This window comes from Elephantulus edwardii, unplaced genomic scaffold (genome assembly GCF_000299155.1).
Source record: "Elephantulus edwardii isolate Elephantulus edwardi_28Jun2011 unplaced genomic scaffold, EleEdw1.0 scaffold00051, whole genome shotgun sequence".
Classification (NCBI taxonomy): domain Eukaryota; kingdom Metazoa; phylum Chordata; class Mammalia; order Macroscelidea; family Macroscelididae; genus Elephantulus; species Elephantulus edwardii.
Genome location: NW_006399801.1, coordinates 3,740,255 through 3,757,459, shown reverse-complemented (window position 1 = coordinate 3,757,459; position 17,205 = coordinate 3,740,255). Strand labels below are relative to the sequence as shown.

General features: G+C 36.4%; 1 protein-coding gene and 1 pseudogene across 1 annotated transcript in view; both read right to left on the bottom strand.

Annotated features, from left to right (window-relative positions):
* The window catches only part of BRWD1 (bromodomain and WD repeat domain containing 1), a 126,156-nt gene that overhangs the window by 56,953 nt on the left and 51,998 nt on the right, over positions 1-17,205 (bottom strand). The window contains exons 16-18 of the mRNA XM_006886775.1: positions 16,483-16,614; positions 7,384-7,478; positions 2,169-2,361 (exon numbers count right to left, since the gene is read on the bottom strand). Coding sequence (XP_006886837.1) covers positions 2,169-2,361; positions 7,384-7,478; positions 16,483-16,614 — 420 coding nt within the window. The remainder of the gene's footprint in view (positions 1-2,168; positions 2,362-7,383; positions 7,479-16,482; positions 16,615-17,205) is intronic.
* On the bottom strand, positions 14,417-16,271 carry LOC102868767 (annotated as a pseudogene).

The following is a 17,205-nucleotide window of genomic DNA, read 5'->3' as shown; positions in this document are numbered from 1 at the left end:
AAAGGAGGACGCTTCAACGATTTAGACCCTCCCAGAAGAGCTGTGGGTGAGCATTAACATTACTGGTAAGTATATTCATTTTCTCCTGGACACAAGAGCCTATTATTTGGTCCTAAAAGCCTTGAGGTCCCAACTCTTCTCACTACTTCTTAATTGTTGGAATTGACAGAAAACCTCATAAGCAGCTCCTTACTTCACCTCTGCCTTGCATGTGGACTTCTGAGCTGTAAAACAACCCAGTGGTAGATGGAATTTGCTCCAGGACTTAAGAACAATAAATGACATAGTTGAGCCTCTACATCTTGTGGTTCCTAACCTTTATACTATAATAGACAAAGTGCTAGTCAATAGGCCTTTTATTTTAAGAACGACCTTCCCTCTGTAACTTGATTTGTGCCACTATTTGAACTTCTAGTTGGAATATTATTGCTTTTTAATTTTTGACTCATGTACTTTTAACTTGTTAGTTAAATTTGTATCTTCTAGGCTGCAACACTTCCATATACATCTTCAAGGATACAGCTAAGCACAATTAATAACAGTGCATCTAAATTCCAAAATCAATCTCCACAAAAGTCTGTGTTTCCTATTGCCAATGGGGCCCTTTAGAGTAGTGAGAGAAGATCTTCACCCTGAAACCTACAGCGTCCCTTTTCAGCAAGAAGTAGTTAAGAGAATATGCCATCCCCTTTTCCTTATGAATCAGGGTGAAGTCTCTCTCAGGGAGGAGTTGATAGGGAATGGCAAAGAACACACTGACAAAGGAGATTAATCAGAACTGGCTTTCACAAGCACTGTAGCAATGGGACAATTAAAAAAGACTTTCAAGGGGAGAAAAAAAAGAGGAATGAACTGGGAGGGGGAGGGTAGAGAAAATAGTGCAACAATGAATGAATGGAAACCCAAAATTCTGTAAATGTTCATGAAAATAAAATTTTTTTAAAAGTGAAGGGAAAAAAAGAAAATTGATCATAAAAGACATTAATATTCACTTTGCTCACTCATTCCGAACAAGAAACTGAAGCTATTATCAAATGGCATAACAGAGTAGAGATAAGCCAATTCCACTCAAGTCTTCAGATGATCCCAACCAGAGACCCCATCATGACTTCAATCTCATAAAACCCTGAATTTATATTACCCAGCTCAGCCACTCCCAAATTCTCATCCCTACAAACACTAAGACAATAAATGGTATCTTATAGTAATTATGTTTCCATGTGGCTTGTTACACAGCAACAAGTATCTAATACAAAGATTTAACATTTTAAATAAGGTAACTCCCTATAAGACCACAGATACATTTACATGTGTACACTGTACATATTACAATAATATATATGGTTGTTATGTTATATCCAAGTTCAAATTGTTTTCCTGTCAAACATTCTTCTAGGTGGTATAACACTGGTCTGTGGGTTGCTGTACAGAGGTAACTCATGGTTGCTGTGATGCTAAAGACTGTGACAATGATATGCCAATCATAGTAATGGGTACCCATGGTGGACAGTGTTGGCTGGAGCTTCCCAACTAAAACAAGCCTGGAAGCAGGGGCGGTATCGACTTCTGAAATGGCTTGCCTCCAGAAACGCTATGTATGAATAGTGCTCAGGCCGTCTGTTCACAGGGTTGCTATGAGTCATCTACGACTCGACGGCATCAAACAACATATTATATTTATATTCTATTCTATTCTATTCTATATTATACTATATTATGCTAATAAAGATATTACAATTAATCAGGAGAAAAGTATGAAGATAACAGTGCAGAAAATAAAAACTGTGAACATGGCAATAAGAAGTAAAGTAAGTAGAAAGCATCTGAATATTATTTGAAATCTACTTCTGGTGAAAACACTAATAGAGTAGGAAAATATCGAAATTACAGTGGGATTCTGGATACTCAAGAAAGCAATACTTTCTCTCTAATTTTCAGATTCAGAAAAGTATGACTGTCAAATCCAATACTCAGAGATGTGGAGATAAAAGGACATTAAAAATGAGGTTTTTTTCAAAGCAAGTTTGCTTTTTAAGTATTATTTCTACTGATATAATGTTGTTAATAAGGATAGAAATTGCAATTTCCCAAGATAGCCCGGGTTATTAAAGATAGAAAAACAAGAACTTTATAAAAAAGTTAATAATTATTCTTAAAAAATATCTTACTTCTTTCTTAGGTTTCCTTTCCTTCTTTCTCTTTCTTCTTCCTTTCGGAGGAGATAAATTCTCAGCAGACATTTCATCCTCTGAACTACTACTGCAAAATCGGGTTCTACGTCTGCGAGATGATGTTCGTAAAGGAGGCTGCAAATTGATGCCTGCATCAGCTGTCCAATCAGAGTATCTAGATGAAGAGTCACTACAAAAGAAGAATTTTTTTACTGTATACAACAAAAACCTAAGCAATTAAACCAATTACACAGTTTCAAAAGAGGAAAAAACAGCAACAGCAGGGAAGGCAATCCCAGAAGGTCCAATATAACCCTCTTCCCTAACTACCAATGATCACTGAAAGAATAGACTGTTTAAAAAAAAATTGGGGGGACCTTCACTAATGTGGAAAATTGAGAAAGGAGGGGAGAAAAAGTAAATCTGAGTAATTTTCCCTCCCTTTTCCTCCGGAAACCCTATGAACTTGAAGAAACAATTAAAGTTATACAAGTGTTCAGGTCTTTCGTTTATAGGGTTACCCAAGGTAGACAATGTTTGGTGGAGCTCCCCAATTAAAACAAGCTTGGAAGCAGGAGTGGCATCCACTTTCAAAATAGCTTGCCTCCGGAAACTATAAATGATGAAATGAAACTATAAATGATGAGAAATGATGAAAGTTATACAATTGTTCAGGTCTTTCATTCAAAGGGTCACTTTGAGTTGTCTACAACTCAAGGGCACTTAACAACAATAGATACAAACAAAGAGCCAACGAAAAACTTCCCTTTCTAGATCTGAAAAAGTGCAGACTTATGGTAGTTTACAGAATACTCCAGGGCCTAGTAGTATTCTATACACTAAAAGAATGCAACTCTAATAAAAAAACTGGTAAAAGACAAGCAAAATTTTTCTTAAAAGAAGGCATTCAGATTGCTAAGAAACATGAAGGAAATGCTCACAATCTGCACACCAGTGTTTATTGTGGCTTTGTTCGCAGTAGCAAAGAGCTGGAAACAACGTAAGTGTCCATCAACAAATGAATGGATAGAGATGCTCTGGTATATTCACACAATGGAATACTATGCAGCATTCAAAAACAAGGAACTTGCCCACAACAAACAAATGGATAGGAAAGCTGTGGTATATTCATACAATGGAATACTACTGCTGCATTGAAAAATAAGGAATTCATAAAATATTATTCAAAATGGATGCCCCTGAAGGACATTATGCTGAGTGAAATATCCCAGTCACAAAAGCACAAATACTGCATGGTGCCACTGTTGTAAACCGGGACTGGCATCAGGGTTCCGGGGAAACTGAGAAATATGGGATAAATTATGTATACTGCATTAAAATAGATGAGAGAGAGAACTGTTTAAAAGGGATATATGATTAGGTATTATTGTCATGACAGGAGTTCAGCAAGAAGGCTTAGTGGAGTAAACTTGGGGGGAAATACTATTTAACAAAGAAAGAATTATTCTTTTATTTTTCAAAGGGAAGAATGAAGTGGAGAAGAGAGATAGGCAGGGGTAGAAAGGTGCAACAATGAATGAATGGAAATCCAAAATCCCTCCAAAATGTTCATTAAAATGAATAATAAGAAAAAGAATAAAGAAGGAAAAACAAGGAACTCATGGAATATGCAAAATGGATGAACCTGGAGGACATTATGCTGAGTAAAATATCTCAGTCACAAAAGGACAAATATTGCATAGGGCTACTGCTATAAAACGGGACTGACACTGGGGTTGAGGGAAGACAGGGGAGGAGCAGAGGAATGAGGCATATGACATTGAAACAGATGAGAAAGAGAGAACTGTTTAAAAGGGATATATGATAGAGTATTATTGCCATGACAGGAGTCCAAAAGGCTGCATAGTGGAGTAGACTTGGGAGGAGGGACTGCATAACAATGAAAGTATTTTACTTTTCAAGGAGAAGAGTGAATTGGGGGAGGCAGGACTAGGTAGGGAGAATAGTGCAATAATCAATGACTGGAAACCCTAAGTCTCTGTAAACTTTCATTAAAATTCATCAAAATAAAGAAATGCTCAAAAATCACTGGTAATAGGAGAGATGCAAATCAAAACTTCAATAAGATACCATCTCACCCCAGTAGCAGTGGCAAAGTTTAGCAGGGTAGTAAGCAATAAATATCGGAAGAGGATGTGGAGAGACAGGAACTCTCATACACTGTTGGTGGGATTCTAAAATGGTCTAACTATTCTGGAAGACAGTTTGACATTTCCTAAGAAAAGCTAAACATAGAAATCCCATATGACCCAGTTATTCCACTGCCAGGAATCTACCATAAGGAAAACATAACTGAGACACAAACATATTTGTACACTGATGTTCAGAGCAGCATTATTCCTTACAGCAAGAAAATGGAAACAGATAAAATGTCCATCAACAAACAAATCGGTTGAGAAATTGTGGTACAATCACACAATGGAATACTATGCAGCACTTAAAGAACAATGATATTGTAAATTATTACCCAACTTGGCAGGGATTGGAGAGCATTTATGTGAGTGAAATCACTCAGTCTCGTATGGATAAATACTGCATAAGATCATTATTGTAAAAATAGAAGGATAATTAGGAAGATGTGGATTGAAGTCCAAAGAGGAAAGCAGAGGGAGGCAGAGGAGTTGGGGAATTAGAATGTCATAGCATTTCATAGAATTTGGTGGGCAACAGGAAGGGGTGAAGGAATTAGGAAAGATCCAGTAGTAATCTGAAAAAATAGGAGTGATAGTAGACATAGAGCAATGGTTTATAAAGCACAGTGTATGGGAATGATCATATAAAACACAATATGAATGAAGGAATGTGTGAAACACAGTGTATGTGAATTTTGTATGCAAACCACTATACAATAAAATTTAAAAAATAAAAGAAAAAAGGAGGGAAGGGAATTGAACATAAACAGACATTGAAAATTGAGGAGGGGAAAAAAACAGTAAATTGGAGGGCCATTTTTAAAAGTATTAAAATAGATCGGACTTAATGGAGACAAAATCAAGAGCTAATGACAATTTACCTTTCTAAATTTAAAGTGCAGACTTTTGAAATAATTGAAATACAGAGCACTAGCAGTAGTCCATAATTTGAAGGAGAACAACATTCAGACTGAAAATATGAATTAGAATCATAATTCATCACCACACTGAATAAAAGGAAGCATCTCTCTTCTCACTGCCTACACGTGGGAACTGACAGATGAGCACTCACTGGTTTTCTAAGTTTGTAAATCATACGAGAAAACAGTGCTCATCTTTCTCCTTTGGAATTTGTTGGTGGATAAGAAATATCAGAGAAGCAGAGCCTTTGGGTTACCAGCTAAACTCCTCCATGGACTATATGACCAGAGCTCAAAGGAAACCAGGTCATGTCAAACAGAACACTGAAAAGGAGTAAAGTTTCTCCCCATCAGAAAAGGATTTTCTTTCATAAGAATGGACTCACAAGCAAGATGACAACTCCACTTAAAAGCTGTAGCAAATGCATGAAACAAAATGTGTGTGAATGTAAGAATATTTTTTAAAAAGCTACAGCAAAATATGATTAAAACAGGAAGTTAAATAAAGACAATAGAAAACTAGTCCCTTGCCTACTACTCATTCTTTATCAAACCAGAAAAGCATGACAAAGTCCCTACTAGGGCCATTCTTAGTCCAGCTTTCACAACACATCACTTACCCTCCCAAAAATCAGTTACAACTAAAAATTTTCCTTTTTAAAAGAATCTTTCAAAAATTAAAACAGTAACAGGTTTGTACAAATATAGATAAAAATCTGATTTCTAAAAATCATTCCACTGTCCAATTTTTAAGAGCCAGAAACAAAAAAAGATAAAGGGAGAAAAAGGTCCAACATGGTTTTCTGGATCAAGAAATTAACAAGGGAGACAAAAAATAAGACCATGTGATGAATATCTAGGAAAGAGAATTTTATGGATAAGTTATGTATAGTGAGAAAGAAAAATGAGAGACAAGGTTAATGGCTTTATTTACCGAGATAGTGATTACAGGCACTCAGATGCCCTGATATTGAAGTTTCAGAACTAAACAAAAAGGACATGAATAATGCTGATGGGGGTGTCCTGTATGTATTCTGAGTACTTTTTTTTTTAATTTTACTGAAATACTTTATTTTTTAATGCAACATGTATTTTTTATAGCATATTCTTTCCACTTGATTTCCCCCCATTCATTCACTGTTGCACATTTGAAACACTTTTTTGGTAAAGTACTATTAAAATGTTGTCCCAAGAGTTAACTGATATTTCTAGCACACATTTTATATTGTTATATCTAATGTTTCTATAGAGTTTATCTTTGACTTTTCTTAGGCATTATTTTACCCTGCAATATAAACGGGTGAGAACATGTGAATGGAGCATGTTAGCCTATCCACAAGGGTATATCTACCATTACACAAGAGGACGGCTGGTCTCAACAATCTACAAGAATCTTACTACTGAATTGAGCAAGACATGAGTGAGAGGCAGACAGATCTTCAGGTGCCATTAAGAAGGAAGCAAGAAAATGTAGGATGCCCTTCTTGCTCCAGCTACACCTATAGCAGCAACATGTAACATGCCTAACTGGAAACCTGATGTGAGATGGGACCGGCGGAATAGGGAAGATGGAGGAGACAATATTGTCAGGACTGAGAACTTTGTTGGATTACTGGGGATGGGAAGTCAATATTGGCAGGACTGAGAATTTGGTAACAATAGCCTTGAAGCTGTGAGTCGTAAGGCTCAAGGCTGAGATGCCTGTGGATACATTTCAGAAGCTGTCTCAATTGTGTGCTATCATTTTTCTAGATTAAAGTCTTTTGACTTCCCCAGTATGGTTCTGTATGGTCTGTGATTTTTAACTAAGCAAAGCAGTATGACTGGTGTTAAGAGGAATAGAAAGAGGAATGGGATCATAGGAAACACGTCTGACCTCATGGAAATTGGTTTTGTTATTGATGCTGTTGATGGGGACAGTTGCCATTTGGTTAATTAGACATGGCCATCCCTACATCTTCCTTACTTTTCAGTTTCTACTCAGCTAAAAAAAATCTCCAAAGCCTTATCCAAATAATAGCTTCTACCCCAGTTTTCTATTTTATTAAATGTCTAAGTATTCAATGCTAATTTGTTTGATAACTGCATTTTTTTTTCCTAAATACATGTTCTCCAAGTCTGAAGCAACAAAAAACATACCTTGAACTTTCACTGTCACTTTCACTTTTTCTATCACTCTTCCATTCTTCCTCTTCAGAAGAACAAGAGACTTCACTTTGATCACAGGAAGTATCCTAATATGTGAGAGAGGGGAAAATCATGCTGATTCTTTAGTTAAATAAAGCAAATTAAGAAAAGCTTTGTATTATCATGTCAAGGATTAAGTCTTCTAATAAGTATGATAACCAAATAATAAAAACCCAGCTTTATAAACAAAAAACACACTTTCCTTATTTATTGCCATCAAGTCAGAATTAACCCACAGCTGATCCTCCACCAAGTTTTCAAAGGCTAGAATTCGCACAGGAGAAGAATGAGCATCTTCCTTTCTCACAGAAGCTGACACATTCAATATGCCTGCCTTTGGGCTGGCAGTGAATTAAACTCTTTACTGGGCTACCAGAGCTACCTAAACTTACCTTGCTATGTCTTTATTCTAATAAAGGTCAAAGGAAGCAGAAAATATGTGTGACATTTAACAGTACCACTGTCAGCAAAAGAATGTGGTAAGACAGGCCATTCACTCTCTATTATCAAGGAAAGTGTTATCAGGTTTTTTCCTCTTAATCATTTTAATAGGTATTTAATTTACTCATTGTAATAGATTTTAAATAATCGTATCTCATTATTTTAATTTACAATTTTCTAACAATACATGGACTGGGATGGTCTACTGCTTAATATATCAGGCTGATAACGTAAGATCAGTAGTTCAAATCTACCAGGATTCCAAAGAAAAAAAAATAAGTCATAGCCTATAATGATTTACAGCCTCAAGAAACCCAAGAGAAAATTTCAAACTTGAAACTCGGGATCAATTTGATGGCAGCAGATAATGACATGAGATTCTAAACATCTTTTTATATTCTCCCTTATCATCTTCTACCTTCTTTGGCCAGATGTCTGCTCTTAAGACTTATTTTTCAATTTAGCTAATTTTTCCTTACTACTGAGTTGAAGAGTTCTTTGTATAATTTAGATACAAGTCCTTTATTGAACTTTTGTTTCAAAAATAATTTTTCTCAGAATACAGGTTAGTCTTTTCTCTCCCTTAACAGTGTCTTTTACACAAAGAAATCTTTAACTTAGCAATTGTTTCATTCACTGATGTTTTGGGTGTTTTAAAAGCAACCATCACAAAGATTTTAAACAAGAATCTTGATCAAAAGGATGAAAACAGAACAGAATTTCAAATTCTTATGGAATCCAGAATTTTCTGAGCCATGCCCTAAAATAATCTAAACATTAAACAAAAACTATCTCCCAGATAGAAGTCATAAAATCAAATAATTATCTAGTAAAAGTGTTTGTTCTGACCTTAGTGGAACAGAGGTTAGTCTGCCTGGCTAGAGATGGTGTCTTTCCCACCCAAGGGGCTAGAGACAAGCAGGGTCCAAAGTCAGAGAAGGCTAGTCTAAGGCAATAATCACTACTGATATGAAATATACAAGTGTGCCAAATGTGACAGTGGAATGGCAGGTATGGGTCTACAGTGTAAGTGAAGTGCAGCAACCAAAGGCAGTATCCTTGCTAATCTGACTAAAGGCCAAATGGGGCACACTCCCATAGTTACCCTGAGAAACAAGCTGAGAGCTTACGATGTTGTAGACATAGCCAGGAGAATGAAGGATGGTGGACCTATGAACACTATCTATCACTTAGGGTGAAGCACTGGTGAGGAAAGTCTTAAGTCTAATTTGGGGGTTGGGAAATAGATGACAAGAAGGAAACTGCATTATGCTCCACTACCATATATGCACCGTCCCAGGCCAGATAGGTTGTTTATTATACCCTTCGAGTTGTTGGAAAAGAATGCTGAATATCCCATGGACAGCCAAAAGAACAGATATGTTGGGGAAAACTGCTGTCAGAGTGCTCCTTTGAGGCAAGAATGGTGAAGCTTCATTTCATAATTATACTTGGGACATATTGTTAGTAGAAGCTATTCCTTGAAAAGGAGTATCAGGCTTGGAAAAGTGTTAAGGTCAGTGGAAAAGAGGAAGATCCCCAACAAGTTAAACTGATGAATGCGGCAATGGGCTGAAGGGTATCAGAGATGGTAAGGATGGCACAATATAAGACAGGGTTCATAGGGTTCCTATGAGTTGTCCTCAACTCACCTGTATCTAACAACAATAAACCATGTTTAGTTACTTAAATTTCTATGCTTGTTTATTTTATAGTATGTCCATATGGATATAGTACATTCCTACCAGTTTATGGCATTGTGATGATTTGCATATTGCTGTAATGCTGGAAGCTGTGATACTATTATTTCAAATACAAGCTTATATCAAATACCAGAGGAGTTAACCACTGTGGATGGGTTTCAGTGGAACTTCCAGACTAAGACAAACTAAAAGGCAGAACTGGCTCTTCATTGCTAAAATAAGAGCCATCTGAAAATCCTATAGATAACAAAGGACCACTGTTGGATATAGTACTGGCAGAAGAAGGCAAAGTCACTTTCAGGTTGCAAGACACTCAAAAAACAGGGAGAAACAGCTGCAAACATCCATTAATAATTGCAGTATGAAATGTATAAAATATGAAATCTAAGAAAACTGGAAGCTGAGAAAAAGGAAATATAACACATAAAAGATCAAAATCTTGGGCATCTGTGAGCTGTTCAAGACTAGTACCAGTCATTTTGAATCCAATAATCATGTCAGAAATGACAAAGAAGGAATGGTGTCTCAATCATCATAAAAACGAGCATTTCAAGATTTATTCTCAAATACAATTTTTTGAGTGACAGGATACTATCCAAATGCATACAAGACAGACCAATTAATACAACTACCACTCAATACATTCTCTAGCCACTAAAGTCAAAGATGGAGAAACTGAGGGTTTCTACCAACTTCTGCAATCTGAAATTGAACTAACCTAATATGCAATCAAGATGTACTAATAATAATGATAATAAAAAAGTTGGAGACAAAAAAATTCTAAATACAGCCTGGGTGACAGAAAGGAGGTCCCAGATGGTACGACAGAATTTTATACAATGAGTTATTTACTGCAAATACATTTTTAAAAAAATAATACCAGGATAGAAGGAAGACTCATTAACAACTTGCTTTATGCAGATGACACAACAGTGCTTGCAGAGAGTAAATATGATTTGAAATACTTACTCAAGAAAACAAAACTCATCACCACTGGATCAACAGACAACATTATGACACAAAGAACACTGAAGCTGTCATTTAATTTTACTTGGGATCCAAAATCAGCATCTACAGTAACAGCAGTTAAAAAATCAAAAGCACGATGCACTGAGAAAATCTGCCATCAATGACTTCCTTAAAATACTAATGAGCAAAGATTTCCACTTAAATACTATGTTGTACCTGATCTAAGCCACAGTATTTTCAATTGTTTCATATGCATCCACAAACTGGGATATGAGTAAAGATGACCTAAGAAGAAATTAACACCAACTGTAATACTGTTGAAGAATTTGGAATATACCACAGACAATCATTAAGAACAAACAAGCAGCCCTTGAAGGAAGTGCAACCAAGGTGGCTTAATTTCAAATACTCTAGGCATGTTGTCAAAGAAAGTGTGTGGAAAAAGACATCATGCTGGAAAAGGTAGAGGATAAAAGAAAAAGAGGGAAACATTCAAGAATATGGACTAATATAACAACAACAATCATGAACAGGAGTATAGAAGAGATCATTGAGAATGGAGTAGAACAGGGCACGGTTCGATGGCAAGAAGCTGTGCTGCAATCCTGAAGGCACACAGTTCAAATCCATCAGCTCTTCTGAGGGAGAAGGATGTGATTCCCTCGAGAGGGTCAGTTCCAACTCAGTGGTACACAACAACAACAGGATTTAGTCGTCTTGACAGCGTCCAACAACATTAGAAGCAACCAAGACTAATGAAGCTTAGGTAAGAGGTTGAATTCACCAGCTGCTTAGCAACAGAAAGATAGGCACTCTCCTCTAAAGATCAACAGCCTTGGAAACCTCTGTAGGGACGAGAGAAGTTAAGAGTCCAAATCCTTTCCCCTTTTTTCTTTTCCACTAGGTTGTCATGTAGTTAAAGTAGCATTTTTATGTGGTTTTAATTTTACATTTTATAGGTTATCTTTGCTCTTTGTGAATCAAGGCCTTTAATGAACAAAAAATACCTAATTTTCCCTGCTCAAGCTCTTGTCACATTTGATAATCTGTCATTAAACAGTTGTTTTTGTTCGATGCCATTAAGTCGCCTATAAGTCACATAGATACAGTGAACAAAAGATCAGAACCGCGCCCTGTGTGATTTCTTGGAGGTAGATCCCTAGGCTTTTCTCCCATGGAGCCTCTGTCCACCAGAGATTGCCTCAATGTACCTCACCTCATTACTGTCAAGTTGGAACAGACTCATACCTGGTCTTCCATTCAGGATGTATGTGGTATTGTATACTGTAGTCAGAATCAACCCATAGCTGACCCTCCAATGGGTTTTCAGAGGTAGTTAATCACAAACGAGGAGTTTATGTAAGGATATACAAGTCAAACAAGTGGAAACTGCCCATCTTTCTCACAAAGAACAGCTAGTAGAGTCAATCCTTTAGAAAGGTACAGCCTTTATGGTGGTATTGCAACTCTCTATGGACTACTTACCAAAGCTCTCCTCGATATACGATAATTATAAAACTAAAGATTAAAACCAGCCCCATTATTTAAACAAAAAAGTTTGATGAGCACAAGTTTCAATGATAATAATAGCATCTAACAGTACAGTGTAGGCACTGATCTACAATGTACAATTAACTAAATTCATTCTCAAAGCATCCTGAAAGGGCACACTATTCTGATTTACGGCATAGGGAAACATAAGGGCAAAGACACTGAGGAATGTTGCAACCTGATAAAGTGTAAGAATTAGGTGGAAGTTAAAAGCCTAGGTTTAGCTATCTGAATACTTTAGAATTCAGTAAATTGTTCATCTATATAGAATATCTCACTCTTTAATATACTACTAGTAAGTTATCTAGAAGACAAATATTTCAGTGAAAATTTTCTTTCTGTATGTTTCTTTTCCAAAAATTTTGGTATCAAACAAAATAATTAAAACAAATACTCTTAACTTATAAATGATTACTGAAAGTTAAACATGAGGATTAGACAATGCTTTTTTAATACAACAGCAAATGTGTAACTAGAATAACAATGAAAAACTGCACCTAATAAAATTTACAACTCTGTGCTTCAAAATCCCATCAAACAAAAATAAACCAAAGGTGAAAAAAAAATACTTGCAAATCATATCTTAAATAAACTGTACCCAGAAAACACATAAAGAACTCTTACAACTTATTAAAACAAATACCAAAATTTAAAAAATTACAACATATTTTAATAAAAATTTCTCCACAGGTACATGAATAATTAATAACATGAAAAGTTGCTCAATATCATTCACTAAATCAGAAAATGTAAAATAAAAATTAATGTCAGAAACATGAGACAAAAACATCAGAAAAAGTAAAATTAAAACCTCAATATGACATCATTTCACACACTCTAGAATGTGGTAATACGATGTTAGGAACGATGTGGAGATATTAGAATATACATACACAGCTAGTAGAAATAGGAAATGGTGCAACCACTTTGAAAGCTCTTTACAGGTTAAATATATAGTTTTTATATACCTGAGGTATTCCACTCCTGAAAATACAAGTTAGAGAAAGAAAACCATGACCATACAAAAACATTTGCAATTCTAGAAACCTCTGGAGCAGCACTATTCATACTAACCTAAAAATAGAAACAAGCCCAATGTCAAAAAAATAAACAACAAGTAAAACAAAACATAATATTAGGCTATTAAAAAAAGTACTTATACATCCTACAAAATGTGGCTGTATCATGAAAACATGCTAAGTTAAAGACATTAAAACATCAAAAATATCATATATCCATGATTTAATTTATATGACATGGCCACAATGCACAATTGTAGAGACGAAAAGTAAAAGATTGCTGAGACGGGATAATAGCCAGTGAATACTAATAGGTAAGGCTTTCTTCCGAAAGCAATAAAATGAAACGAATGATCTACTCTAGAAATATATTTTATGCTTGAATTACTGAGCTATAGATTTGCTGTTGCTGTTGTTGTTGTTAAGTGCCGCTGAGTCGTAGGTGACTCAGAGTGACCCTATAAACAAAAGTCCTCAACACTTGTGTGACTTTCATCCTTTCTCCAGGTTCACAGGAGGCAAGCTATTAAGTGGATGCCACTCTTGCTTCCAAGCCTGTTTTAATCAGGGAGCTCCACCAAACACTGTCCACCATCGGTAACCATTAACGCATTTGACATATAAGTGTCACAGTGTTCAGCTTCACAGCCACCACAAGTTACACCTGTATAGCAAGGACACACCAGGGCTGTAAGACCTTTGGCTTGGTATAGGTTTAGTAAGTTCTATTTTAACATAATGTTAAACAATTAACTATTTCAAATGTCTTCTTCACTGTCACAAAATAATGTACTTTATATCATTTTAGTGTAGACACAAAGTAAGGAATTAAGATTAAATTTATTTTTTTTTAAAGAGAGAACTTTATTAAGCTACCATGCTACAGGGAGCCCTGGTGGTCTAGTGGCAAGAAGCTGCACTGCAATCCCAGAGGTAGAGGTTCAAATCCACCAGATGCTCTGCTGGAGAAGGAAAGGCAATCTCCTCCTGTACCAGTCAGATCTGATTTGACGGTGTAAACACACACACACACACACAAAATAAATTAAAAAAAAAAAAAAGATACCAAGTTATAAAGGATTTCTGTTGCAACACATTTGGAAAATAGAGTAGCTTTAGTTTAATAACTTGCACTATAGAGAAAATTGTTAAAGAAATTAATATAAAAGTCCAAGTATTAGTTCACTGTCCCAGATGTGATTGCAAGATCTTCACAGGTAGGTCTTCTGCAATAGAATATGCTCCTAAACAGCCGAGATATTTAAGGTTGTTTGAGTTCCTTCCCACATACCAAGTCAGTCTTCACTGTAACAGGTCAGGACTGGCCTCGACCCGTTTTCCCTGCGCACGGCCTCTTTGTTGCTGGGCACCTCCTTTTGCACCACGAACGCCTCTTGCTGATCCAGAACCTCCTCTCTGTGAATAACTGGCTCTACTGCAAGGAGCAGCAACACCCCTTGTTCCTCCACCACCTCTGCCTCCAGCTCCAACTTGAAAATCTTCACAGCCACAATATGGATCTTCATATCCACCACGGTAGTTATGGTAATCATAGCCATAATTAACATAAAAATGTTCATATCCATAATAATCTGGAGAGTATCCATAACCACCTCTACCTCCATGCCCTCGACCTCTTGTTGGAGGGGGCATATGAGGTGGACCATAATAGTAGTAATCATCATACATTTGATTCTTTCCTGCTTGCCTCTGAGCTTTTCTTTCTCTCCTTTTCTGATCAGGTGGCTTAGCAAAAACAATCTCAATATTTTCCCACTCTGAATCTTTGCAATTCATTTCTTCCATAGCCTTGACAGCACCATCTCTTTCATCAAAATGAACACATAATCTTTCCATTTCTTCACTCGTTCCAGTTTCCCAAACTGACTAAACGTTTTTTTCTAAAATTCTTCTGTTACAGTATTTGCAAGGTTGCGTACAAACAAAACTTTTACCATTGCCATAACTTCAGGATCTGGATCATCTATGGGATCGGCCCATTCGACAGTTCCAACATTCCCCCAGACTTTGACTTTACAGCTCATTAACCTAAGCCTTGCCTGAGCGACTGTTTTGTGATCTTCATATTCAAGAAAGCAAAGGCCTCTTTTTTTTCCTTGTCATTTGTTTGGTGGTATAAAATGACATATGTAAGACCCTCTGTACTTTGCTAAATTCTTCAATCCATAGTTTTACTACAAAAAGCCTATTGTTGGCAACAGAGATGCAGACACTATTATGTTTTACAGAATGAATTTCATAATTATTATACAATTTAATAGCCTCCTGAGCCACTTCTTTTGGTTTGGTTTTTTTAAAAAATAATTTTTATTTTATTTTTATTTTCCTGTGTGTGTGTGTGTTTGTATGTGTGTACTCAAATCAGATCTGACTGGTACAGAACATTGTCCCTCCTTCTCTAGCAGAGCATCTGATGGATTAGAACCGCGTGCCTCTGGGATTGCATTGCAGCTTCCTGCCACTAGGCCACCAGAGCACCCTTGAGCCGCTTCTTCTGTACAAAAAGTGACAAAAGCATAACCTCTATTGAGACCAGTAAGAGGATTCATCATTAAATGAAGATCTCATATAGGTCTAGCTTACTCAAATAATGGTACAAGTTCATCTTCAAATGGGTGTTTTGGGATCTTCCGCACAAATATCTCAGTGCCAACAGAAGGCTGCTGACCTGAATAAACGGAGTCTGGAGGTGGTCCTCCATACTTCCTCTGCCCAGTGCTCACATCAAGTGTATATCCTGTTCTTTCCAGGAGTGCCTTGATTTTTGCCTCATCTGGTTCTTTGCTAGAATCTGCTACTTTGGTCCCCTGTTTTTCTCTCTGCCAGTAAGTCTTCATGACTCCACATAAAAAGGCACTTTTGTTCTGAACATGAGAGAAATCACTGTCTTTAAACTGTTGGAGAACTGCCAATGCACCGTCTTCATTAAATTCTTTTAAAGCTTCGATAACTCATCTAAACCACTATGTGCAACTAGCCCTGCAAAGTAAATTTCATCTAGTTTCTCAGCAACTTTCTGTGGTAAACCAGAATCAAATAATGGCTGAAAATTTTCTGAATGGATAACTGCAGAAGTAGTATCCATAGGCTCTTCACTATCATTTCCATTAACATGTTCTGTAGCCATGTTTCCAGAGATCTGGCTCGCTTTCCCAGTCCCGCCCGAAGTCCCTGCCACGCAGGGTCCTCTCTCTCTCTCTCCCGCACTGACGTGACTATGTAGCCTACGCCTCTAGACACAGCCCAAGAGTGCCGCTCCGCGCCCTGGGGCCTCAACCCCTGGGTCTGCCAAGAATAAAATTAATTTATTAAGATTATTTTGAATAATTCAATATTATATTACTTACATGTCTCACAGAGCTTGAGGATTCATTTCCAGAAGAGGAGGAGAGCCGTGTGAGATTTCTTCTCCCGTAATTTGGGTATTTACGCCTACATGGTCTCTGCCTAGACTGTGATGTCAAAACCAACAAATCGGACTGAAAAAAAAAGGCAGACTAAACTCAGGCTCTATATACATTCAATATTCTAAAGAATGGGTTTTTTATTGAGTATTCAAAAGATTTTTAGCAAAAATAAAAGCTTGCACAAAATATTCCTAAACAAGTAATATCTTTTCTATATATTAAACCAAGCATATTTTTACTTCTAAGATAACTTAGAAGACATGAGAAAAGTCATTTAGATAATAATTTTCCCAGTTATGATCTAAGTTTAATTACATTTCCATAAATGAAAGGAAAGAACAATTTAAAAAGATCATGAAATGTAAATTAGAATACATGAGAAATTACTATTTATGTATTATTATGATGCAGTAATGGTCCTTTAAGAATTTATCAAACCACAAAATAAAGGTAAATAATCCAATAGAAAAATGGGCACAGAATATGAACAGACACTTCACCAAAGACGACATTCAGATGGCACACAAACACATGACGAAATGTTCAAAATCCCTAGGTCTAAGAAAGATGAAAATCAAAACAACTATGAGATATCTCACCCAAGTAAGAATAGAAAAATTTAACAGAATAGCAAGCAATAAATGCTGGCAAGGTTGTGAAGAA